Genomic DNA, 25,423 nt, shown 5'->3' with positions numbered 1-25,423 from the left:
TAGGGAGCCAGGCCCGGAGCACCCCCCGACACTTCTCTCTCTCCCCAGTCCGGGCTGCGGCTCTCTCTCCTCGTCGGGGGAGGTCTCAGCTGCCGCCGGGGCCATCGGCGCCCTCCCGGTCGGAGCCCCGCTCCCGGCTCGGGCTAATAAAGTCAAACCCTAGAGCATCGCCACCGCCCCACACCCCGCCCGCACCCCCGGACTCTCCCGACCCTGGGTGCTCGGTCCTCGGGTCGGCCCGGGGCTCTCCGGGACAGGGCTCTCAGTCGGCGCGGCCCGGGGCGGGGGGCCCGGGGGTGGCACCGTGGGGAGGGTGTGCGGTACCGCGCGGCGCGGGAGCGGTGCGGGGAGCGGGGCCGCCCGACGGTGCGGGGGTAGCACCGGCTGCGCTCCCAGGGGGCGGCGGGCGCCCCTCGCCCCCCGCCCCGGCCGCGTCCCGCCGCCGTCCCGCTGTCGGGAGCCGTCGGGGCCCCGCGGGAGCGGGCGGCGCGTCCCCGTCCCCGCGCTCTGACGCGCGCTCCCGGGGCGGCGGGCGCGCCCCCGCCGCTATAACTGGCGTGCATGGAGTCGGGGCCGGCGCAGAGGAGCGGGCGGGCGATGGGAGACGTCGCTTCGGCGGGATAGAGGGGCGGAGACGGGGGCACCCCCGGGGCCCGGCCCGCCCGGGGCTCGCCGCGGGCCCGCACCGATGCTTGTGCACAGCTACCCGGGCATGGTGAGTGCGGGACGGGCGCGGGCTGGGCGGGACGGGACGGGATGGGACGGGACGGGGGGTCGGGGGTCCGTGCCCACCTCACCTCACCGCCGCTGTCTCCGCCGCCGCAGGACCGCACCGAGGGGCTGCCCGGGGCGCCGGCCGGGGCCCGCCTGCCGCAGCTGCCCTCGCTCAACCAGGCGCCCTACGGCTCGGCGCCGCCGCTCTGCCACACGCCCGCCGCCGACTTCCAGCCGCCCTACTTCCCCCCGCCGTACCCGCAGCCGCCGCTGCCCTACCCGCAGGGCCAGGAGCCCGGCTACCCGCACCTGGCGGACCCGTACGCGGCGCTCAGCCCGCTGCACCAGCACCAGCAGCCGGCCTGGCCCCCCCAGCGCGGCCGGCAGGACGAGCCGGGGCTGCTCTCGCAGACCCACCGAGCCCTGGGGCTCGACCCCCGCCGCGAGTACCCCGCCGTTCCCCGCCTGCTCCACGGGCTGCCCGACGGCAGCCACGGCCTCGCCGACGGCCCGCTGGGCCTCCACGGCCTCGGCCACCACGGCATCGAGGATATCCAGGTACGGGGGGACGGCGGGAGCGCCGGGAGGGTGCCCGGGGGCTGGGGGGGGAACGACCGATCCCGCCGCCTGTGTGCCCGGGGGCTCCGGGCCGAGACAGGTCGAGCCCCGCGGCGTCCGTACCCCCCGGGCAAGCAGGGCCGCCGCGCTGGGATCCCCGTTACCGGGGCTCGTTCGTGCCGCAACGATTCCTCCTGGCCGGGGGCAGCGAGAGCACCGGGCAGAGGCCGCACTGCCCCAGTGCCCGCCCGCCCCGGGAGCCGCCGGCTGACGGCTCTTTCCTCGGTGCTTTCAGGCCGTGGACGACGGCGGGATGAACCTTCTCGATCAGTCCGTGATCAAGAAAGGTAAGAGCGCGGCGGCTCCGCGGGACGCGCCACCGGGCCGGGCTCCGCGCCCCTTCCTGCCCTCGGGGCTCCCCCGCGTCGGGTTCCCCCCGCGACCGCCGTCCCGCGGGGCCGCCCCCCGCTCGTCGGGAAGGGCTCGCTGCCGTTCCCGGCGAGACTGAAAAGAAAGCGGCGGGTCCCGGCGGGCCAGAGCGCCCACCCGCCCCCGGCCCGCGGCGCTCCCCGGGGCGGTACCGCGGCCGCCGCTCCTTCGCGGTACCGGGGGCAGAGGGACCCGGACGGGTGGATCCGGTTGTCGCGGAGCCCCGGGGCCTTCCCCGCCGGCGGCCGCGGACGGTTTGCTTGGGAAGCCCCGGGGATGCCCCGGCGGGGCTTGGCGGCAGCTCCCGGTCCCGCAACCCTCGGCCGCAGCCCCGCACCCGGCGGCGGGGGAGGCAGCGCGGGCCGCGCACCGCTCCGCACAGCCCCGGGCCGCGGCGGATCGGGCCCGTTCGGCGGGGCTTCTACGGGGGGAAGGACGCGTTTAACGAGGGCGAGGAGGTGGCGCAGCCGTGGGGGCCGGTGCTGCCCGTCCCTGCAGACGGGAGCGTCCCGCAGCCCCCCAGGCGCTCGCCGTCCGCCTCGGCAAAACCGGGCCTACGGAGACCCCCCCGTCTGCAACTCCAGAAACGGGGCTTCGCTCCGGGACCAGCGGGGGGAACAGCTTCTCCCTCCGGGACCGGCTGCGGGCAGGGGTCCCGCGTGGCCCTCGGGGTCTCCCGTCTACGATTCTCCCCTGCACGCTGAGCAGCCCCTCCGCTTCCCGGGGGTAGAACAGCTCAACTCCCGAAAATATTTTTGTACTGAACCCTCCGCCGGGGTGTTGCGGGAACGGGGTCTGGGCCGGGAGCGCTCGGTGCGGTGCTCGCGGCGACCCCTCCTATGGAATCTTCCAGCGCTGCTCTTGGCTTCTCCCCGCGATTTTTTACAGAAACGTGGGGATAGGAAGGACGCGTTGAATCGCCGCCGCCCCCGGTAACGCGGACCCGGCGGGGGCCGCAGCCCCGCAGCCCCGGTGCCGGTCCCGGCCGCAGCCGAACCCCCCGGTGACTGCCCGGCCTCGGCGATCCGGGAAAAATATCCCAATCGTGCGGCTCTTCCCCCGCCGCCAGCGATCGTTTCACGGGGGGGAGCGGCGCTCCCGCTTCGCCGCAGCCCCTTTTCCCTGGAAACGGCTGTTCTAGGAACACGCGGCTGCCAGCGGGGCATTAATGACCCGCATTAATTGAGCTTTAATCAGAACGCGGGAGAGGCGTTTCATCAAACACCCGGGAGAGAGGAATGCTCGCGACGAGCTGCGGGGTGCGTGGGCCGGGAGCGGCCGTGCCTCCACGGCTCGGGCCGGGCAGCAGCACCCAGGAGCCCTCGGGGAACAGCCCGCAGTGGCAATATTTGTCTGGAAGTTCGGTTGCAGTTACAGCGGTTTGTTGGGGTTTTCCCCTCCTTTTTCCAAACGCGCCATTAGTTAGAATTTTTCTTCTCCTGTCGAGGGGATTTGTTGTTGTTTAGTGCCAGGTTTGTGCCTAGGGATCCTCCAGTCCTCTGGTCTTGGAAAGGAGGAAAAAAAAAAGGAAAAATAAAATTTAAATATCCTTGGATGAAGGCGGGCACGGCGGGAGCAGGTCGCCCGCATCCCGTGTCCACGGACAGTTGCTCTTCTCATGCCGGTTCTCGTTTGGTTTTTTCTTTCTTTCTTTCTTTCTTTTAAATATATATATGTCCCTCTTCCTTATTTTTTCCCCTTTAAAATTATTTTTATTGTTGTTGTTTTGTTTGGGGGGTTTGTAATTATTTTTTCTATTATTATTGCTGTGTTTGGAGCGCGAAGCCCCAAGTTCGCTGGAGAAATCGATAAATCCAAAGCCAAGCGGGTGTTTGCAGGGGGACGCGAGCGATTACTCCAGGAGGGACGGGACGGAGGCACCGGGAGTTCCTTGGGGCAGTGGCAGCACCGTGGGGCTCCGTCCCGGCACCGCTTCGGGGCTCTAGTGCTCATTCGCCCGTATTTCGGTGGCCGTGCTCCTTCTTCCCCAGCCCTGGAAATCCCAAAACTGGCGAGTTCGGCTCAAAAGAAAGCTGAGGAATTATAGAAACTGCAGCCGGGAATGCCCAGTTAAACGCCGCTGCTCTCTGCTCAGCCTGGGGAACAAATTCCTTCATATTCGGCTTTATTTAATTTTTTTAAATATATAATGCGTGGTCGTTCTTACTCCTCTGGCTCTGCCAGCTTTGAGCTGTGTCCTGGAGCCCCAACGGGGCCGAGCCCGCGGCCCCGCGGGTGAATGACACCCCAGGAAAAAATACAATTAAATTAAAACCATCGGAGGGTCCCGGGCGGTGCAGGAGGGGGTAGGTGGGCAGCGAAACTCGGGGCCCCCCTCTCTGTAAGGAGTGAGGGTAAACCCTAAAAAGCTCAGTTTTGTCCTCAATCGCGCCGAGATCTCAAATACCGATTAATCCTGGAATTCCTGACGGAATGGCCGTCGGATAGAAATCTGATAGAAATCTGTGCCTGTGAAAACAGATACATCTCTCCGTAATTAGTTGCCGAGATACTGTTGTCCTGGTTCAACAAAATATTAATCACCCGCCCCAAATCCCCAAATCCCCCTTTTAACTCCCGTCCTTGGAGGCGAGTTCAGTCAGGAACAGCCCGGGACGGGAGGGAAGTGGTCGCGGCCCTGCGCTGCTCCCGCAGCCGGTCCCGTCCCGTATCCCGGGGCTCCAGGACCGTCCCCTCCCGGAGGGTCCCTGCCGGTGTCCCCCCGCACCGACGGACCCCGCCGCGGGGAAGGAGCCGCCCGGAGCCTCGGAGCGCGTTGCGGGAGCATCCTTGGCTGCGTGTCTCCTTCCCCCCCTTTCCCTTCTTAAATAAACTTCCCCGGTTCCAGCCGTTAATATAATTCCAGGGATTTTGTGGGGATCTCAGAGGCGCGGTGTGCTGACAGCCCACCCCCGGTCGGAATGTTTTCCCGAGCCCGCAGCGCTCCTGGCTGCAGGTAACCGGGACTTTAAGAAGCAGCGTGGGGAGAGGACAAGGGGGTATTCGCCCCAACACAGGCTCGGGGACTCCCCCCGTGGTCCCCGATCCGCGGTCCCGGCGCTGACTGAGCAGCGCCCAGAGCCGGGTCCCGGCGGCGGGGACAGCCCGGGGAGGCAGATCCCGGCTGGAAACAGGCGCTCAAAGCTCCATTTCCACCCTTGCCCTCGGGACCGGCTCCGTTTCGTTATCCCCGTGGACGTCCCTGGGGGTGAAGGGTGATGTGCTGTGTCCGGGGTGAGGTGTGCGAGGGAGGCAGAGCCGGGAATTCGCTTGGAGCAGGGAGAGATGCGACAGAAAAACGGAGGATGAGTTCTACCCGTGCTGTCGTGACAAACAGGGGATAGATTTAGTTCCAGAATTAAATGGATAAAATCTTGGATAGGGCAACAGAGCCTTTATGAATATCTCGTACCTACGTTTGTTTGTTCTCCCTCTTTTCCAAAAGAATTTCAGAAATATTTGTGTCCTTTTGTTGTTGTTGTTTTGTTTGCGTGGTTTTATTATTACAGTTAGTATTAATTTATTTTTTCCTCCCAATAATTTTTTATAAGACCGGGGAGATATTTGACTTGAAAACATTAAAATTAACTCTGAAAAAGTTTAGTCCAGGGCTCTGGCTGCTTTAGTTTACTGCAGCTCAGGCATTTTCTGCTCCATTCACCTGCTTCCCTGGTGTTTAGTCACCCAGGTCAGCTACTGTGAGACCCCCCAGACATAAAATTGGAGGCCCAACGAGCCCCGAGCTCCTGGGGCAGGTCCTTCTCTCAGCTGGGCGAGGAGAGCGTGACTTTCTGGTTATGAAATCAAGCGTTAGGCCCCTGCGCTCAGTAGCAAAAAATCCTGCAGCCTGGTCGTAAAATAAGGAGGGGTTTTATTGCTCTCACATCCTTTTGGGATCAGCAGAAAGCTTCTCAGAGAGCCTTTTTATTACAAAGAAAAATATAAATCTCTCTCCCTGGCACCTGGAGACACACTGGGGCATGGGAGCAGCCTGGGGTCCTGCCAGTGGTGGGTCAGAGAGAACCAGAGCCCTGTGGCAGAGGGAGAAGGGTGAGCCACAGGGGCCTGGGCACCCGCTCGCGGGCACGAGTTTGGGCTGTGGCATTTTACAACCCGGAGTAGAGGCAGAGCAGGGTGGAACCAGCGTGGGCTCGCGCTGGCACCCGGGCACGAACGGAACATCCCCAGGCTTCGTGGTGGGGCAGCAGGACCTGGTCCTGCCACTGTGCCCTGTGTTTGTGGGTTTGGTCCTGCTCCTTTCTCCTATGTTTGTGGATCTGGTCCTGCCCCTGCCCCTTGTGTTTGTGGGTCTGGTCCTGCCCCTGTGTTTGTGGGTCTGGTCCTGCTCCTTTCCCCTGTGTTTGTGGGTCTGGTCCTGCCCCTTGTCCCCTGTGTTTGTGGGTCTGGTCCTGTCCCCTGTGTTTGTGGGTCTGGTACTGCCCCTTGTCCCCCGTGTTTGTGGGTCTGGCCGCTGCCGCTCTCCCTCATGTTTGTGGGAATCGTTCCGATTTCCACCCGAGGCTTTTGTGCTGCTCCGAGTGGCAGTGCTAGCGTTTCTGCTCAGGAATGTGGACCTGTTTGGCTGGGTGCTGGACAGACGGATGGAAAGCTGTGCCTCAGAGCCCACAGTCAAGAATATTGCAAGAAGTAGCTGTCACTGCTAAGGAATGCGGCAGAGGAAGGAGATTAAGACCGAAATCCTTAGATCCACTCGCCACCGCACGCGAGCTCCAGGTTTTGATGCAAAGTCTCCCCATGGGCTCCGTGTGCTGGTGGGACCAGGGCACTGGTGTGGTGGCAGAGGTGCCATTTCTCCTTTGCTTCGGTGCAGGGAGGAACTGAGCTGTAAGAGATGTAAGAAACCAGATGTGGCAGAGGAAAAAAAAAATCCTGAAGGAATGGTAGATTAGATAAACATCATTTCCTGTGACGAGCAAGGTAATAAATGAGGTCATCCTGTAAAACACCTGGGGCTGCAAAGACAGGGCTTGGAAAGGACTGTCCAGGGCTGTGGGTGGAGGCACTTGGCCTCCAGTCAGCTGCAGGGTGCCGGGCTCAGCCAGGAGCTCTTCCCTGCTCTCTGCAGCTTCATCTGCGGTGGAAGTTTGCCTGAGTGGGAAAAGGGGCTCACCTGGGGCAAGCCGGGTCTTGACTGGTAGCTTTGCTGCCTTAGCACCGCTCACAAATGCTTTAAAGTTTTGACAAGCCCTCACACACACGGGCAGATAGAGCAGCGTTCCTCAAAACACGGTCCCACCTCCCGGGGCCGGCGCTTCCCCCTCGCGCACACGGAGCGCGGCAGGAACACCTACTAATCAAACAGAGGGACTTGAAAGAAAGTTTTTTGCTCTGAACTGCATCCAGATCACCATTCCTCCATTAAAATTACATTTTTAATGTCCTATAATTGCACCAGGATAAGCCCAGGTGTGTGTTCGTGTGAGATAACACGCGCGGGCACCGGTGAAGGCGCTGGGCTTTGTCTCAACCTCCCCGGTGCCTCCCAGGCATGTGTTATCTCCAAGTTTCATGTACCTTGTCATGACTTACTGTTTAATTAGATGTTTTTAAATGAATTTTTTTTCTTTGTTAGAAATAAAGAGCAGCTCTTAAAGGGTAGGTTCAGAAAAGCCAGCCTGGGTTGCTTTTTGGCGTGTGGCTTGAGTCAAAACAGCAGCACCTCTGCTCCAGGAGTTGGACTCCAGGGGAGACTTCTCCATGGACAGCAGCAAGAGAGTACTAGAGACACGCTGGGCTGGCTCTGGAGCATCTCCCCCTCCATTTTAAGGAGCTGATTTTGTGTGTATGAGGTGTTTCTGCAGCTCAGTGGCCGCTGTCACCATCCTGGCTCCCACAAGAGCTGCTTCTTTCACCTGTGGGCTGGCAATGGGGCAGCCTCGGCCAGGGGACACCCTGTGGTGTTTGTTCCTGCAAAGGAGGTGGTGCCAAGATCTTATTTTTGTAGATTGTGCCATGCCACAAGCACCTGCCTCAATGGGGTCCCACAGGACACCCACCCACTGCAGCACAGACACGGGCAAGACCCACAGGGACCCATTCATGTCCCTCCAGCCCAGGGTCACACCAAACCTGCAGCAGAGCAGAGGCAAACACAGACCATTGCTCTCAGTTTAGTAATATTCCAAGATATATGATCTCAGAAAGAAAATGTTTGCAATCTGTCTTAATTATTCAAAGAGCTTAAATGAGGTTCTCTGAAGTCCTAGACTAGCACCCTAACCACTAAACCATCCCACCCTTTCCTGTGTGATCCAGGGAATTACTCACTCTTGCTGTCCTTCCATTTGCTTGTTTATTTTAATTCTTAATGGAGGAACTAATTAGCAAATGTGGATGTGATGCTTGGAACTGCTGCATGCTCAGCTCTCATCTCTGTGCCCCATCCCAAGCCCAGCTCTGCCACGTCCAGGTATCACCTTCTGGTTGGTGAGAGGTGAAGTGTTGTAGATCAGTGGGAAAGGGAAGAGAAGAACGGGAGGCAAGAGGGAATTGCTAGAAATGAGCCCAAGGTACACGCTGTCATTAAACATCCCCCAACACAGCGTGTCACGGCTCAGGAGCACCACCTGTGAGCAGGTTCACCACCACAGCCTAAAAATCCATCCCAGTGTCTGCTGTGCGTGCCTGGGATTCCAGCAGGGCTGAGTCTCCCCACCCTCTATCTCAGGCATTTATCTGGCATCAGTCACCCCAGTGCTGAGGCGCCAGGGGACGAGGGATCGGGTCAGGCCCTGTTCCCTGCAGACTGGTCAGGCAGGTCCCAGGGAGCAAGTCGTGTCCCCAGTGAGGTGCCTGTCTGGGGATGGCGTGTCCCCAGGGCTCCCTGGGAGCCCAAAGGTGGCCACATGCATGGGAGAAAGCAAGGCCACCAGCCCAGGGCTGGAGAGGTGTGAGCAGAGGATCTGACTGAGGGTATTTAGGGTGACTCCAAGTACAAGTTCCCACTAGTAAGAGATGGGGCAGCTATTGAAAAACCATCATCAGAGGGTTTGTCCCACCAACACGCTGGTTTTAGAAATGCAAGGCATCCGAGCAAGGAAAAGTAAAAGCATTTTCTCTGTGAGAATGGGTGAGCAGTGCTGTCCCCAGAGGGATTCCTGGTCAGGCCGGTGGCTCCGGAGCAGCCGCTGATTCACGGTGCTGTGGTCAGACCCTGACTGAAACCCCGCCAGCTCTGCAGCCTGGCACTGAGCTCCATATGAAGAGAAGAATTTTTTTAAATTATTATTCATGCCTGATCTTTGCTGAAGGGTCTTTTGCCCTTCAATAATCTAAATACATTTAACAAATTGACAGGAACATCACAGTGGCTTCCACGGGATCCGCCGCCGCTCACCGAGACACCACAGCTTTGTTCTCCCCTTTTAGCTTATGTAGATCCCAGCCACACACTCAGGTGCATCTGTAGGGAATACAGGGGAAAATCTCTCAAGCATGATACTGTAAAGTGGATTAAACTATTTAAACACATAAAGATCCCATAGACCGGGTGCCAAAATGTTTTTTGCTGCTGAAGGAATAAACGTGGGGTGGTTGATGCTACAGGCAGAGCGATGGTGTGTGCAGGGTTGGGAGCACTCACTGCTGCACAGCCAGGGAAACTTCCCTTGGTGTCACAACGGAGCTGTGTGGGTTTCCAGTTCCTCTGGCTTAAATCCTCGGGCTCTCCAGCCTCCCATTTCTGTTTCTTGCCTTCCCGAGACCCGCGTGGTTTGTGCTGCGAAACGTGAATTCTGTACGAGCAGAATTTGAACCGAATTTCAAGCAGTTGTTAAGTAATTGAACTGAAATTTAAATAGTTGTTTTTCTAGTGTAGGTACGGGAGGGTGTAGCTGCAGATCCAGGAAAAAAATTTAGAGTCAGGAGGAGGGAAATAATGTGAAATACCAGACTAAACTGACTTCTCCAATGAAGTCGCTGTCAGGGCAGCTTCTAATCAACAGTGCAGAAAACAGGTGCCAACACACTTTGGGATTCAAAAGCAGAATCCAAATCCTTTTCATTCGTTCCCTTCGAAGGTTCAGCCACTTGGGTTTCACTGTTTAAAGGGACATTTTAATCATTAATATTTGGTGCTTTCCAATGGGGTGTTTCTGCTCAGGCTGCAACATCAGGGGCTCCCCAGACAGCAGAACCCACTCCACAAAATGAAGTAAGGAAGGGAAATGTGTGGGAACCCACCACGAATTAATTGTGAGCAGCTTCCAAAAAACTGACCAACTATTCTGAACAGCAGCACATTTGAGGCCGAGTCATTCCTAAATGATAGAGCAGGGAAATGCATTAGCTGAAATTATTAATTGCAAAGCTCTTACTAATCCTTTTTCCAGCCCTGCAGAAGCACAGGGGGCTGAGTAAATTTTAATATTATATCAGGTGGCCATTCCTATCAAGACACAATGCACTGTGCAGGGACCATCCTTAACCAGGACATGGTACCCAGTGATTCAGGGGAGGCTGAACCTTTCCAAAAGCTCCCAAAGCTCCCCAGGAGACACCTGCAGTGACACACGGCCAGGGCTGGGTCAAACAGAGGCACAGAAAGAAAAATGCAATTAATGTCACATGGCACCTTCACATTTCTCTCCCAACCCGATGAATTGATTTGCATGGGAAACAAAATGTTAAATATGGGAGCTTTGCATAGGCATGGGGCCTCTCCTGATCAGCTTTCTCATGGGAGTAGTTTGAGGCTGTGTCCCTGTTCTCCTGAGAGGGTCCGAGATCCATTTCCCTATCAGGACTCAGCAATCTGGAAAGCATAGAGATAAACCCAAGATTCTTTCCATCCTTCCATTTGAAAAGGCCGATGATGGTGGTTCCTAGAGAGGCTCTTTGACACGGGGACTTGGTTCAGGTTGTGCATTCAAGATAAAGAAAATACCTGTATAATCCCCTCCGGGAAGAGAGGATAATTACAGAGTGCGGGTTTGAAATACAGCTGATGGCTCTGACCTCCTTCCCTGGACCATCAATAAATACCTCTCTGCTGAAACACCAGGAAATTGGAGCAGCTGAACTCTGCAGCACCTCCTCCCCGAAAAAGGGCTTTTAGAGGGATGGCGGGAGCAGCTGCCCCCGGCTCACACCCACATCCCGATATTCTTTATGTGTGTATCTCCATCTTATAATTTACGTCAGAGGCATTCAAAAGAAGGTTAGGTGAGCTCGCTGACAGCTCTTCCTGGAAGACAACAGCAGTCCCTCACCTCTGCAGCGCTTCCATCAGGGGCTGCACACAAAACATCCATCAGCCAGAGGATGCAGGACCCCCGCGCAGGGAACAACCCGGGGCGTTTGGGGCTGTTCTCGCTGCAGCTGCAGGGTCGTGGAAGCAAAACCTCGGCACGTGCAGCGGGTTTGGAGGGTGCCCGTGTCCCCTGGCAGCGCAGAACGGCTCCGGTCTCTGTCCCGCAGCGATGCCCGAGGCAGCCGAGCTGACCCGGGCACGGCCCCGGAGAGGGGCGGGGGGGCTGAGAGGCTTTGAGGGGCCTGGAGACAGCGCTGCGGTGCCTGAAGATGAGCGATTGCTTTATCCCAGGTTGTCTCCTAGGGCTATTCACTGATACCTCTTTAAAATGCAATCTCGGCTGTGGCACACCCTAACTTTTAAAGGGATGTCGCAACAAAAGCTCCAATATTCCAGGGATTCCGCCTTCCCGAGGAGGAGAATTTACCTGTAATGCATCTGAGGAGAGAAGAAAACTGACTTGTAAGACGGGCAGCGATTTGCATGTTCCCTCTGGACTTGTTTTTCCCCTCGCAGCACCCCGAGCTCCAGCTGGAAATGGAACAGAACAAATAACACCACGATAAGCAACTCAATTCCCAAGTACCACAGATTTTCCTGCTTACGAATCATTTTGCAAGCAGGCAGCACATTTCTCCTGTGGAAATGAGTCAGGACTTTTTTTTTTTATTATTTTTTTTTGGTAGGCAAAGTTTCTTTTCCCCTAAACCCAGAGGTCGGTGTTGTGCTGCCAAACCCCGAGCACTGGCATCGGCTCCTGCAGCTCCCGGCAGCACCTGCACGCAGAGCCTGAGCTGCAAATGCACCTTTTTCTCTGAATATTTACATATCAAAGTGGTCATTTCCAGGAATCACAGGGGTAATTTCAGCCACAAAGTTTTTTGGGCACAGATGAGGAAGGAGCGGGAGAGCAGGAACTCGGGCATGGAGCATCCTCAACCCAGAGCCTGCGGAAGAGGGAGGCACAGGGCTGTGGATTGTTCTGTGCTGGAACTCCTCAGGGAAAAGCACGAAATTCTCCGAGCCTTTCTAGGTAAAAGCCTTTGAAGAATTGGGTTTGTTTTGCTCCTTCTGTGTGACCTGGAACTTAAAAGCCGAGGGACCCACCTCTGCAAGCCAGAACAGAAGTGGCAGAAACTTTGTGGTTTCTTTTGGAACACTTTGAAGGTGCAAGGCTCCTTGCTCCATCCACAGGATTCACAGCCGAGGGATCCATTCAGAAGTGGTTTTAATCTTTCTCCTGGCTGTCTCCTGAAAAACCCTCACGGAGACATGGCTGTGACATTCCATCCCACCCACAGCATCGCCGGAGGTGTCAGGACCTCGTGTTGTTCATGGAAATTGCCTTTCCACACTTGTCTGCTGCTCCAAGGAGCATCTCACATCCTGTGCTCAGGCCATGGACCAGCTTCTCCTGGCTACATTCACCACCCAGGGAATCCTCACCTGAAGAAAGCTCTCACCAGAGATCACTTGGCAAGTTTTAATTGGGTATCACAGCATCCCTCCCAGGTAGACATTATTATATTACATTATTATCTCCAATTTGCTGCTGGAGACAGTCAAGCCCAAACCAGGGAGTGACCTGCCCTGTGTTGTAACACAATTCCACGCTGGCTGTGCCAGGCACAGGGAGACAACCCCAGGCCAGCAGTGTCCTCCAGCTCAGGGAAGTCAAGGGACGAAGCTTTTGGTGTTCTTGGGCACCAAGAACTCTTTGGAATCACCCTCTCTCTCTGTATCAGGGGCTTTTGTACCACAGCAGATGGAGTTGTATGAGCTTCATCATCTGCCAGTTTCACCCAGGGTACATTTAAAAGACAAACCAGAGCTGACTCAGCACGAAAAAGGCACCTCTGGTGGGAGATCACAAGTCCTGTGGTTCAAAGGGAAGACAAAGCCATGTGTACCTGCTGTGAGCACTGAGGCAGGTGGTTGGTGTGGGAGTTTGTGCCTCTCCACTGCTGAAACAAGGTGCATTGCAAGGGGCACCTGCCTTGAGGCGTTGAAAGCAGCAGAGAGATGCTGAGCCTGATGGAGACACTTCCTGGGACGTTGCACAGAAGAAGTGAGAATTGTTTCCCTTCCCACACTCAGCAAGGGACTGTACACCTGCCATTGCCACACTGCCCTTCCTGGCAGCCAACTCCAAAACCCCAGAGCACCACGAGCCAGGACAATGTGGTGACAAACAGCTCTGCTCCACAGCACCGAGAGAAAATCCAGAGCTATAAAAACAGGCTGTGCTTGATCAGTCTGCAGCACAGACCCTCCCAGCACTTGGGCAGCAGCTAAAGCCTGGATTGCTTAGAGAGGCATCCCCACAGACTGGAATTGCACACACACAGATCATGCCCATGTACCTGATCTTTGGTAAATCACTGAACTTGCTCTGTGCCTCAGCTTTCCCCAGCTGCACTGAGGAGCTGGCTCGAGCCAGGAGTGATTTTATGGCTTTGGTGGCTGGTGCTGTACCAGCACCAGGCTGAGGATTAGTAATGCATGAAGCTCTTTGAGGTCTGCCAGCATAACCTTTTTCCAAAATCAGTTTTCCATTTCCAATCCAACCCCCCTGAGCTGTGGCTGCCCCACAGTGCTCACCTTCATCCTGGAGCCCGGCAGGTCAAAACGCTTCACAGGGGCTTCAGTGAGTGAAAATCTGCAGCCAAGCTCACCTGGATTTGCTGAATTAGAAGTAGCAGGATTAATCTGAATAAACAACCATCCCACGGGAAAAAACACTGGGCAGCTAAAGAAGAGAACTAAAAAAATTTAGGGGGACAGAGTGAAGCAACCAAGCCTCAATACATAATAAGTGCAGATGGCAAAGATGGCTGTAAGAGAGAAAGACTTTTCACTCCTCAGAGGCTTTCTGAGCAGTTGCTGGAGGGCTGATACAGCCAAAGAAAGGGGAAGGAGATATCAGCCCAAATCCAGTTTGTACCCTGCCCTTTATGCCTTCCTGGGGTGTGGTGGGGTGACCTAGGTGTGCCCCATCCCTCTCATCAGGCAGGGCTGGAGGGGCCCCGGTTTGGGCACCAGTATCCCACCCTTCCCTTGTCAACCTGTGCAAAGTGTAAACGAGCATCTCTGGGACGTGTTTCTGCTGAAAACCCGTGGTCAGGAGCGGGAGCCAGGCCTGCCCAAACCCCTGCCAGGGGCATGAGCAGGGTGAGAGCCTGTGGGAAAGGTCCTCACCCACGCCAAAAATGGGTGATCACAGAGAACCTCAGAAGGGGTGACCAGCGCAGTGACACGATGTGACATTTCTGTTCCCAGCTGCAAAGCGCCACGGGGGGTTTGGGTCCGTGCCCCCTGCCCCGTGGGCCCCTCACTCACGCCGGGGCCGTTCAGCGCCTCAAACCCCATCACCAAAGCCCCGTCTGGCTCCTGCGGGGTCGTTTCTCTGCGCTGTGCTCGGGGTGACCCCTCGGCACGAGGCTGTGGCAGCAGCACCGATGGGGTCAGGAGCCTGCAGCCCCCCCGGCCCGGCTGGGAAGGGCGCAGGGGGTTGGCGCCGGGGGCGTGGGGCTGTCCCGGTGCCGCCCGCCCCGCTCTCACCCTTCCTTCTTGTCTGCAGGCTGGCTCAGGTGCTCCGATCACCTGCTGCTTGCGGGAACGGGAAAGCAGCAACTGAAGATCGAGGGGGACTTTTGGTTTACTCAGATGACAAGAGACAATTTTGGTTCCCCAAAAGCCAAGGAGACAAAGCTGTCAGGCTTTAATGGTAGCTTGTCTCCCTCCTGCAGCATGTTTATGGGCAAACAAGCTGCAGAGCAGACCAGGCAAACAGCAGCAGGTGAGGCCAAATAACAATAATTCATAATTAATGGCGAATGTGGCTTTGTTTATTCTTGTTGTGTCGAGGCAATGCTGATGGATGAAGCTGTTCCAGGACTCCAGGGGCCGGCTCAGTTCCCGGTGCTGCCGCCTGCTCTGCCCCTCTCTCACCCCCCGTGTGCCCCGTGAGGGCACGAGCTCCCCGTGACAGGGGTGCCCTGTCCCACACCTACACGAGCCCAGAGTGAGGGGGTTTTGGCCTGGGCTGAGGCCTCGAGGCAGAAGAACAGTGCCACAATCCATGCTCAGTGCCAGTGCCCGGCCCCGTTTGCTCGTGGCATGGAGCGGGGCCGACCCCACTGCACTGGGTCCGGGGCACAGCTTTCCAGGGGATTTGTTTCTCACAGTAGCACCATCCCTAAAAGCTCCAGTCCATGTTTGCCAAGTGTTGTGGTGTCTCCACGTTGCACATCAGCATCACCCGTGCCTCCCCACCGCCTGCATCACCCCGTGCCTCCCCACCTCCCGCTGCTGCGTGTGGGGCGACCGGCAAACGCACCAGAGACGCACCCAACCCCTCCCCAGCCCTGTTTTCCGTGGGCTCCGGTGTTAACTCGCTCTGGTGCCAGGTGGGTTTGCCCCCTCGGGTGTGTGGTGAGGCACGATCCCTCTCCCTGCATGGCTCTGCCATCCCTCGGTGTGTGCAGGTCCCTGGCCACGCATGCAGCATGATCGTGGGCATGCACAGAGACACGCACGTACCACACGCCTGGCAGAGGGTGGCACTTGTGCAGAGCCCTTCATACGACACTACAAGGAACACCTTCCCCCCTAGGGGGGCTGGCTTGGGGGGTGGCCCTTGCTGCAGCAGAACTCCCACGCTGGAACCAGGACCTGGATATTTGCACTGCCTGGATATTTGCAAACCACGCCGTGACTTTTGATTCCAAGGGAACCCCTGGAGACCGACCTAACCTGTTCTGGGACTGTGGAAGAAAGCTTTGAAGTCGCTGCTTCCTGGAAATAGTTTTGGTTTCCTACGTCTCGTGGGGATGTTCCTGTACTTGTTCTTCCCTGAACATCCCTGAACCAGCCTCAGTCATGGCAAACACCCACCACAGCTGCTGGTTCCAGCAGGGCACTGGTGCATCCCGCCCTTCACGCCCTGACTTTGTCCAAGTTTCATGTTGGGAGGAAACTCCACGTCCTTCAGTTCATTGCCATTCATGCTTTAGTCTTAAAACATGAGCCATTTTTATGTAAAGTGCTGATTTTTGTTGCCACGCTAAAAGTCACTGAGCTGGATTTACAATGTGCTGATTGTAAGCATCCTCTCATAGGTCCAGTCCATGTACCCTCCCCTATTAATTCTGGGTTTTCTGTTTCATTTTGGCCATGTGTGTTTCCTCTATAAACCCTGCACCTCACCCTGGCATTCCCTGCTGTGTTACTTGCAGGAACCATCTGACTGTGGAACAGTCATTCCCGAGGAACCACAAAGAATGCCAGGGACAAAACGATCTTTGGGTTCCTTCAAAACCTGCATTATTCCCCAAGTTAAATTGGTTATTAATTTCAGAACATAAAAGCCAAAGAGATTTGGCACAAGTCTCAGCCACAGTTTCAACCCATAAAGGTTTATTGCGTCTAAGAATGTTTCTTATGGAATGACAAATGGGAAAACTGAGCCCCTTCATCCCTGAGCGACGCCACGGGCCTGATGCAACGCTGCAGTCACCAGTGCCTAACCTTGTGTTAATTGACTTTTGCCCATTAAGCAAAGGGAAGTCTGTGCTGGATAAATTGGGTTTGATCTTCTCAAGCTTCCTTTAAGCCAGGGATGATGAAAGTTCAGGGCTGCGGCTGGTTGTGGGGCTGATCCCAAAGCTGAAGGCAAAGAGGCTCTCTCCCCTGGTTCCCATGGGTGCACGCTGGAAGCACAGCTCTCAGCCAGCCCAGCAGCTCCCAGGTTTGGGGCAGGGAATGGAGGTGGTGGCTCAGGGGGTTGATCCTGCCCGGTGGGATGCAGTGTGTGCCGGGCAGAGCTGGGATGCAGCTGCGATCCCAGGAGGGGATTGGAACCCCAGCCAGTGGGACCAGCCACGCTTCGCCCTGCCACCCACCTCCACGGAGCACCCAGAGGGGGCAGGGAGGGTGTCCTGTCACAGGTCCAGCCAGTGACACTGTGGACAGTCCTCAGCCTTCCCGGAGACCAGCCCAAAACCTTGGCTTTAATTACAGCCGAGCTGGGAGGTGTGGGAACGCAGGCAGGAGCAGCACCCAGGCTTCTTCCTTTCTGTGACCTTTACTTAGTTTAGTTTCATCACCTCACATCTCTTCTTTCATTGAGGAAAATAGGGAACCAACTGAGACATCCCAGCAGCTGTTCTGCTGTTTGTGGGAGGCTGCAGAGCTGCCCAGAGTCCCCGCGCAGCGTCCCTGGCTCCGGGCTCTCTCAGCCACACTCTCCTCTTCTCTCTCCCTCTCTTGTCTCCCAGTGCCCATCCCCTCGAAGGCCAACGGCACCACCATCTCCAGCCTGTCCATGAACAAGGATGGCCTGATTGGAGGGGTGACGAACCCCAACGAGGTGTTCTGCTCCGTGCCCGGCCGCCTGTCCCTGCTCAGCTCCACCTCCAAGTACAAGGTGACGGTCGGGGAGGTGCAGAGGAGGCTCTCGCCCCCCGAGTGTCTCAACGCCTCCCTCCTCGGAGGGGTCCTCCGCAGGTAAGCTGCTCCAAGAGCCCTGGGGTCTGTGTTCAGCACCAACTCTCACCTCTCAGATAAACAAGAGAGGAGAAATTCTGGTGGGTGGTACATTGGGGAACAGGATTTTTGTTTCTTCTTCTTCTTTTCTTTTCAAACCTCAAAGCTTAAACTGGGCCCATGGTTATTTTAACATTAATTACATTGAATTTTTTCCCCCCTCTTTGTTTTCTCTTTTCAGAGCCAAATCAAAAAATGGGGGTCGGTGTTTAAGGGAAAGGTTAGAGAAAATTGGATTAAATCTACCTGCAGGAAGGCGCAAAGCTGCCAACGTCACCCTGCTGACATCCCTTGTGGAAGGTAAGAGCTGCCCCCACAGAGGGTGGGAGTGTCAAAACTTCCACTCCCTTCATTTCCAGCTTTCCACAAACCAGAACACTTAAAGCATGGGGCAGTCACCACCAACTGAGCCTGGGAATGTCCCCTGTGTAAACCTCTATGCTGATCCAAGCACACGTCCTTTAAAATGAACACACCCTTGGGAAGGCAGAGGGCTGAACACAAATCAAACCAGGACAGCAAATGACCAAGAAAATGTCCAAGCACTGTGGCCCTGCTTATGGCAGGGGGTTGGAACTGGATGGTGTTTAAGGTCTATTCCAACCCAAAGCATTCTATGGTTCTGTGTCTGTTTTCCAAAACTCAGCCATTTCTGTAGGACCCGTGGGAAAGGCACCCCCACGGATGCTGAGTGGGTCTGGCTGCAGCTCAGGGTACCCCTCGTTTCTGAGAGCTGGTGCTAAAAGTGGGGTCACAGAGACTGAACACAAAAAAAAGCTTAAGCAAAGTTGCCAAGATCCCACAGCTGCTCTGCAGCCCCGTGCCCTCACCTCGGACACAATCCTGACTCTACCATCAGGGCTCCATCTCCAAGCCCAGGTCTGTGCCTCATCCAAGTGCTTCCCTCCTCCCTGGCAAAGCAGGGGGTGAGTGAGACATCAAGGAGACGCCAAACAGCTCCCAGGTCTGGCGGGTGGAGCTCAGGTGTGCACGGAAAATGTGCATCCCTTGCCTGGATGTGTGAGGTGCCCCTGCCCAAAGCCACTCGGTTGTTCCCTCCCCTCCCGCTTCTTTGCACCGTGGAAATGATGATGTCTCCAGTGCGTCCTGGGAGGAAAGGACACGGGACACAAACAAATGGAATGACAGCTCTGCCTCCCCTCCGAGCTCCGGAATCCATTGTGTCCGTGCCCGGCGCGGGGCAGGCAGCTGCCTGCGGATCCTGAATAGAAAATCATCCCCATTGTCGCCGGCAAATTAAATGACCCGCTTCATTAGGCCAAGGTTGTTACCGAGGGCAGTTGGTCTGTGCTGAATGAAAGGCTGATTTCCATGAAAAGAAAAGAAAGAAAAGAACGGAGGAAAGAAAGGAAGGAAGGAAAAATGTACGGTTTGAGTTCAGGTGGCTGGTGATGTTTTGGTTCCTGCTTACAGCTCACAGTAAACAGGAGTGGTGCCATGTGTGCTTGGTGGATATCATTTCCTCCTGAACATGTGATGGTACCAGGGATGTTCCTCCACCCAGAGGAAGGTGCTGCTGCTTTCTCTGACCCCACACACAGAACTGGCTTGTGCCCCTCTGTCCCAGGCACCCTCTTTCCTGGACATTTGCTGTCTTGGCTTAATTTGTTTTCTCCCCTCTGCCTTCCCAATGTCTGACCATTTAAAAGAGCCCCTGGGTTTCTCTTTGAAAGCTGATGATATATTTTTCTTACACTGACCCACTCACACAGATGGGGAGGATGTTCCTGGGGAACCCAGGAGGTGCCAGGCACAAACAGCTCCCTTTGGAGTCCTCTCCAAGCACACAGAGCACTCACCTTCTCCTGAGAAACTCCTCCATGGGAGCAGCTCCAGCCTGGACCCTGGGGAGCAGCAGGGCTGTATTTCCACTCCAGAAACACCCCTAAGTTCTCTAAAGAGCCTCAGGCAGGCTCCTGTGGCTGCTCTGCCCACCGTGACCCCCGAGTGCTCTCCTGCAGCCTCTCCTCCCCAGGTTCTGGCTCAGTGTGGCTTTGACACCTCTTCCCAAAGCCAGGCTGCCCTGTTCCCCCTGACACCTCCCTAATCCAGCCTCCAAATTGCCTTTGAGACGTTCAGATATGCAGCCACTCTCACACTCATGGAGGAAATAAATCCTGGCTCCAGCCTTGTCTCTGACCATGGGCTCACTCAGCTGTTTTTTATCGTCCCAGTAACAGTTTTCCAGCTGTTGTTCCTTTCTGACTGTCTTTTAACACACAAACAACTGCAGTTCTGATTCTGTAGGTTTACCTTATTTGCTCCTTCTTTGGAGGAGGAGCTGAAGTGGAAAGTGCTGTCCTTATGTGGGAAGCACAGACACTTCCCCCTACCCGAGCTCCAGGATCCGGGCAGGCTGGGCTGGGATCTGGGTTAATGCTGTTAGAATGGATGGCCTAATACGTGTGAGCAGCAGGGGGGCAAGTCAAATTAGCTCTGCCTGCCTGACCTGGATTTTGGGTGTTGGGCATGATCAATGGCCATCAGCTCTGATTATTTCCACGGGGACGCCTGGAGATGGATCAATCCCATCAATGGGTGGGCACTTCCACGGGGTGATGGATACGCTGCCTGCACGTCCAGCCCGAGGGCCCCGGCTCACTGGGGGAGGATGGAACCCCCTTCCTCCTGCCCCTTCCTCACAGCCCTGCTTTGTCCTGTGGTCACAGGGCTGAGGTCGCTCTTTCACCCTCCAGCCCCCCATTTCTGCTCGATTTGGAACAGCCAAGCAGGAAATCTGGGAAGAAGTAGGGAGAGAAAGATGCAGCAGGGGATGACCCCAAGTGAGAAATGCCTCTGCTGCTCTTCCTTTAGAGCAGGTGCCCAGAGTCACACCTCACTCTATCTCAAAGCCAGCACCTTCTTTAAAAGGCAGTAAAGGAAGGATCCAGTTGCTGTTTAGAGCAGGCAATGGCTCATTTGGCCCACACGGACTAATTGCCTCTCAGAGGAGAATAAGAAACTCACAGTGGTTTCTGCACCAAGAGCTGAAGGTGGGGAGAGCTCTTGGGTGGTCACTGCGAAGTGAAGCACCCCAGTCCCACCAGAAACGAGTGAGGTGGCTGAAGCTGCTGCAGAAGTTCTCCCCTGGCCCAGGGTGTGGGCCCTGTGCTGATGTCCCTCTGTCCTGCCCACAGGTGAGGCCATTCACCTGGCCCGGGACTTCGGCTACGTCTGCGAGACCGAGTTCCCGGCCAAGGCGGCGGCAGAGTACCTGTGCCGGCAGCACTCCGACCCCGCCGAGCTGCACACCAGGAAGAACATGCTGCTGGCCACCAAGTGAGTGCAATGGCAGTGAGCCACCGGCCTGCTCGGTGCCCACGGCCCGGCAGGGCAGAGCTAGCCCTTTAGCCCCCAGAGCTTCCTCTCCTGTGGGGGAGAGAGGGGCTCACGCGCTGCAGGAAGATGAGCAGCAAGGTGAAGGGCCTGAGTGGACTGAAGGGGTTGTTCCTCCATGGGAGGGGGTAACACAACCACGGGGGAGCATTTTGGCACTGCCTCATGTGCCCTTTCAAAGCAGGAGCAGTGGCGGTGGCTCCAGCTCTGCACCCAGGAGCTTTCCACAGGCTGAAAAATCCTGGTGGGGAGGTGGCTGTTGGTGCAGGGAGGATGAAAAGAACCCCCAGACACACCCAGAGAAGTTGTGGCTGCTCCATCCCTGGAAATGTTTAATGCCAGGTTGGATGGAGCTCTGAGCAACCCGGTCTAGTGGAAGGTGTCCACGACAGAGGGGTTAGAACTGGGTGATCTTCAAGATCCCTTCCAACCCAGACTACCCTGAGATTCTGTGATTCTGTGTCCTGCAGCTCTCCATGAGCCACATAATGACCAAACCCTCTCTCTTTCAGACAAATTTGCAAAGAGTTTGCAGACCTGATAGCCCAGGACCGGTCGCCGCTGGGGAACAGCCGCCCCTCTCTGATCCTGGAGCCCGGAGTGCAGAGCTGTTTGACTCATTTCAGCCTCATAACCCACGGCTTTGGGGGCCCGGCCATCTGTGCTGCCCTCACCGCCTTCCAGAACTACCTGGTGGAGTCCCTCAAGGGGCTGGATAAAATATTCATGAACAGCACGGGGAACGGGCACAGCGGGGACTCCAAAGCAGCGTCAGACAAGGAGGTGAAGCATCGGAAATAACTCTGCGCTGCCTCCCCCCCGTGGGAGCTCCCCCCGGGCACCGGGACGGGGCGGGGAGAGGGACGACCCCAGTGCACTGTTTTTCTGAACTGCTGCGTTCCAACGTGGGAGGAAACTCGCGAAGCAAACAGAGAAAAGACAAAAAAAAAAAGAAGATTTAAAGAATTTAAGAAGAAAACGGCTCTAATGGACGCAGTGAGATTGAGGGAAGCCAGGCTGATGGCTTTGGGGTTTTGCCTTTCTTTTTTTTTTTTTTTTTTTAAATCGTGGATGCAGGAAGCCAAGTCATGTGCAATTTGAGTTTGTTTTGTTTTGTTTTGTTTTGTTTTTTTAAAAAAAGCCGAAGTGAAATCCTGAAGTGCTCCGGGAATTTGCTTCAACTGAAAAACTGAGAGGAAAGAGGAGAAGCCTCGTCAGTGCAAGACCCAGAGCAGGAGCAGCCAAGGGCAGGGGGATGGAGCGCTGGCTGCACCTGGATTTATCCACTGGTTTTGAGGCAAACACGCAGGAAAACTTCCCCCTTCCCCACCTACAGCCCATCCCCAACGCCAGGCCAAGGAAAATTGCCAGAGGAACTGCTTTGGATTTAAAGCAGGTTCAGACTCCGTTTACAGCTTCAAACTGAGACTCACTGTGGATTTTCCCATGGGCTGAGGAGCCCCAAGCCATGGGCACCAGGGAGGAACAACCACCCAGCCAAGGAGAGCCCTCCCAACCTCTGCCCTCACGGCTGGGGACAAGGCAGGTGAAGTTAAACCCAGGACTAATTAAAACTCCACAACCTACAGATAAACAGCACACAAGTTTCTAAAACAAACAATAGTAGTTAATAAAGCACAAGGAGCAGAACTTGAACCAGGCCAAACCGAACTGTTCTAAATCTGTATATATTTATTTATGTGTAATTAAAATCTGAAAGTTTTAAAATGTCCAGTGCAAGTTATTTATATCAAACTGAGTTGGGGTTTTTTTGTTTTGCCTTTTTTGTTTGTTTGTTTTGGGTTGGTTTTTTGTTTTGTTTTGTTTTGTTTTCTTTGAAAGATGAAAATCTTTGGATTTTCTGCCGTAAGAAATGGGAATGAAGTTTTGGATCCACCAAACTGTAGCATGGACAGGCTAGGCTGTGATGATGATAAATCTAGAAGTTCTGCAGGATTTTGTACTTGCTGTTGTTTCTCTTAATGCTGCAATAGATGTACGACACCCACACCACAATGTCATTCTCATTCTCTTAATAAACCTCTTTTTATTTGAAGAAAGCACCTCCATCGTCTTTGTGAGAAGGATCCTCGGCCTCCGTGGTTGCATCTTGACATAGATTATGTGGATTAGTTATATAGGAATTATTTAGATTTAAGAGAGAATCCTCCAGTTTCATGGCTGGGGTTTGTCTGACACCCCAAACAGAGCTCAGGGAGTGACAGGAGCTGGTGTTCATGTCCCAGAGTCCCCAGCCCTGGTGCTGAGCCAGGAGATGAACAGTGAGATGATGTGTTTGCTGATGTTTCAGAGCTACTCAGGGTAGCCAAATCTAAACCTGTCTGTCTGTGAAGACCTGCAGAAGGACCTCATGGTATCAGTGATAAATTAGAAGATAAAGGAACCCCAGTAATCTGCAGGCAATGAAGCTCCAGGTTGGCTGCTGTTCCAGCCACCTCCTGCTCTGAGAGCTCAGAAATAAACCCGATGGGAATGGTTAAAACAAGGATTGACAGAGCAGAGAACAGACCCTGCTGCAGGACACCTGTGTGTGCCCAGGGCCACTGTGTCCTGAATGGCACCTGCAGACCTGGCCTGGTAAATCCAGGGGGATCTCAGGTGGGAAGAGCTGCCGTGGGAGGCAGGAGCAAGGGTTAGAGCTGCAGGAGGAAGCACATCAGTGGTGCATGACAGAGGTGTGGAAAACCGCTGGATAAAGGAACACAAACAGGGAAAGGTGACACCAAAACGAGAGGCAGGACCCCGTGGAATGGTCAGGAAGCAGCTCTGAACAAGTGAGTCTTACCTGTCTTAGGTAAGAAGCTGTGAAGTCCCATGGAAGCAGGTGTAAAAATGGCTTTTGACACAGTGGAAGAGGGTGATTTTAGGGAGTCTTCCCTACACATCCATGGCTCCTCACAGCCAAAGGTTGGACAGCAGGAATGGGACCAAGCCAGGGCAGCACTCCCTATATTGGACCCTTCTCAGAGTGGTACCTGTTGGGTTTCTCTGGAGATGCACAATAGGCTGATGGTAACAGAGGAAAACCCCAAACTGTCCCAAAAGGGCCCAGGGGAGGTTTGAAACAAACCTCCTTCCTTTCAGAAAAGTGTGAAAGGAAACATTTCATGTCCTAATATAATTTGTGGGGATGGCTCAGCATCAGAAACTTGCATTTAAATATTCCCTTCAAAGCTTGGGGAGGCATTTAAATTGGGAATTGGGCTGGTATGAGGTTTGTGAAAGCAAAGACCTAAATGACGGGCTCTGCAGGTCTGGTTTTGCTCTGGACCTTCCCAAAGGAAGAGCCAAGGAACAGGGAGGAGCCAGGGAGCAGAATGGAAAAACTACAGACACATCAGAGGCTTGTTTACATTTCAAAGCCAGTTTGGATAATTCAGGGTGTGAGCCAAAAGCACAGAAAACTATTCCTATTTAAAATTATTCCAAAGTAGGAGCGTCCTGTTCTGCATCAGCATAATCCACATTTAAATGGATTATGATAAAGGGGAGTAAGATGCTTTTGTGCTACAATACAGGTTTCCCTACATGGGGTTATTTAGGATAACTATCCTGAAATAATTCCATTTGCAGACATCCTCTGGAGCAGAGTATCAGAGCCGAGCAAGCGACGCCCCGACACAGGATGAAAGTGTTTGTGTGCACACTGTAATATACAGGAGTGAAATATCATTTCCTAATTTAATCACATTATGCAAACCTGGCTTGGTTGGGGCACTTTGAATATCAAGGAATTCTTAGACACAGCAGCGATGAGCAACACGGAGAATCAGGATCTGTCTCCGGTAATTACACACCACATCCATGGGGTTGGAAAATACCTCCCTCCTCGTTTTCCTCCTCGGGTACCTGCGAGTCTCTGGAATGTTTTATGAGGAACAGTCTGGTGCCCGACAGGCCAGGATGCCTCCAGTGACCTGGGAGTGGGAGGACGTTGGATGATCTGGATTCACCTGTTGATTCCACCACGGATGCTCGAGACCAGCAATGGACACGTCACATAGGATTGACTTTCTAAAAGCACTGAAACTTCCCGAAATTTTGGACACACTCCATTCCTGCAGACCCACAGAGACACCCCAGAAGAGCCAAGGGTCATGCCAGGCCAATTCTTGTCCCTGCTGGAGTTCCCTCCCAGCTCCCTGTCAAACGAGGCCATTCCCTGACGTCCCCTCTGCCCTTCCATCCGAACAGAAAAAAAGGGATTTTACACAATTCTGGGCTCAACCCTGGTATAAATTCCCACACTGATCACAAATCTTGTCGTGGGAAAATACGTAATATCGTGTGGAAGAGTAAAAATAGATCCGGGCTCGTGGTTTCTACGCTTGTTATGGAACACGCTGGAATTTCAATCCTAAAGGGAAATCGAAACGAAAAAAGATCTTTTTTGAATTCATTTTGAATGAACGACAAATCCAGAGAAACCACATGCCAAGCCCTGACAAGTGAAAAAGAGAAAGAACATTATCAAAAACTCCTCATCCTCTGAGAGTCAGCTGTCCCAAGGGCAAGCTGGGGGGAACG

At 55.0% G+C, this 25,423-nt stretch overlaps 1 protein-coding gene across 2 annotated transcripts; it reads left to right on the top strand.

The window, feature by feature from the left end:
• The first annotated feature begins 633 nt into the window (after nucleotides 1–633).
• Nucleotides 634–22,931, top strand: TFAP2E (transcription factor AP-2 epsilon). 2 transcript variants are annotated; one of them, XM_027701367.1, is made up of 8 exons: nucleotides 634–715; nucleotides 826–1,272; nucleotides 1,568–1,619; nucleotides 14,553–14,771; nucleotides 17,251–17,479; nucleotides 17,700–17,818; nucleotides 20,677–20,818; nucleotides 21,388–22,931. In XM_027701367.1, the coding sequence occupies exons 1-8, from the start codon at nucleotides 689–691 to the stop codon at nucleotides 21,674–21,676; spliced, it is 1,524 nt and encodes a 507-aa protein (XP_027557168.1). In that variant the 5' UTR covers nucleotides 634–688; the 3' UTR covers nucleotides 21,677–22,931. The 2 variants fall into 2 exon arrangements, with proteins under 2 accessions (XP_027557168.1, XP_027557169.1); XM_027701368.1 differs by lacking the exon at nucleotides 14,553–14,771.
• The last annotated feature ends 2,492 nt before the right edge of the window (nucleotides 22,932–25,423 follow it).

Source organism: Neopelma chrysocephalum, unplaced genomic scaffold, assembly GCF_003984885.1.
Source record: "Neopelma chrysocephalum unplaced genomic scaffold, ASM398488v2 Primary Assembly neopelma1_155, whole genome shotgun sequence".
Lineage (NCBI taxonomy): Eukaryota > Metazoa > Chordata > Aves > Passeriformes > Pipridae > Neopelma > Neopelma chrysocephalum.
Note: the sequence above shows the minus strand (reverse complement) of the source record. Positions and strands in the feature narration are given on the sequence as shown.

What these genes read in the sequence shown, in the direction of transcription:
- TFAP2E (XM_027701367.1), top strand. Translation starts at nt 689, where the DNA reads ATGCTTGTGCACAGCTACCCGGGCATG. An exon ending in CTCGGAGGGGTCCTCCGCAG is followed by an intron (nt 17,480 to 17,699) that starts GTAAGCTGCTCC and finishes TTCTCTTTTCAG; the next exon opens with AGCCAAATCAAAAAATGGGG. An exon ending in AACATGCTGCTGGCCACCAA is followed by an intron (nt 20,819 to 21,387) that starts GTGAGTGCAATG and finishes TCTCTCTTTCAG; the next exon opens with ACAAATTTGCAAAGAGTTTG.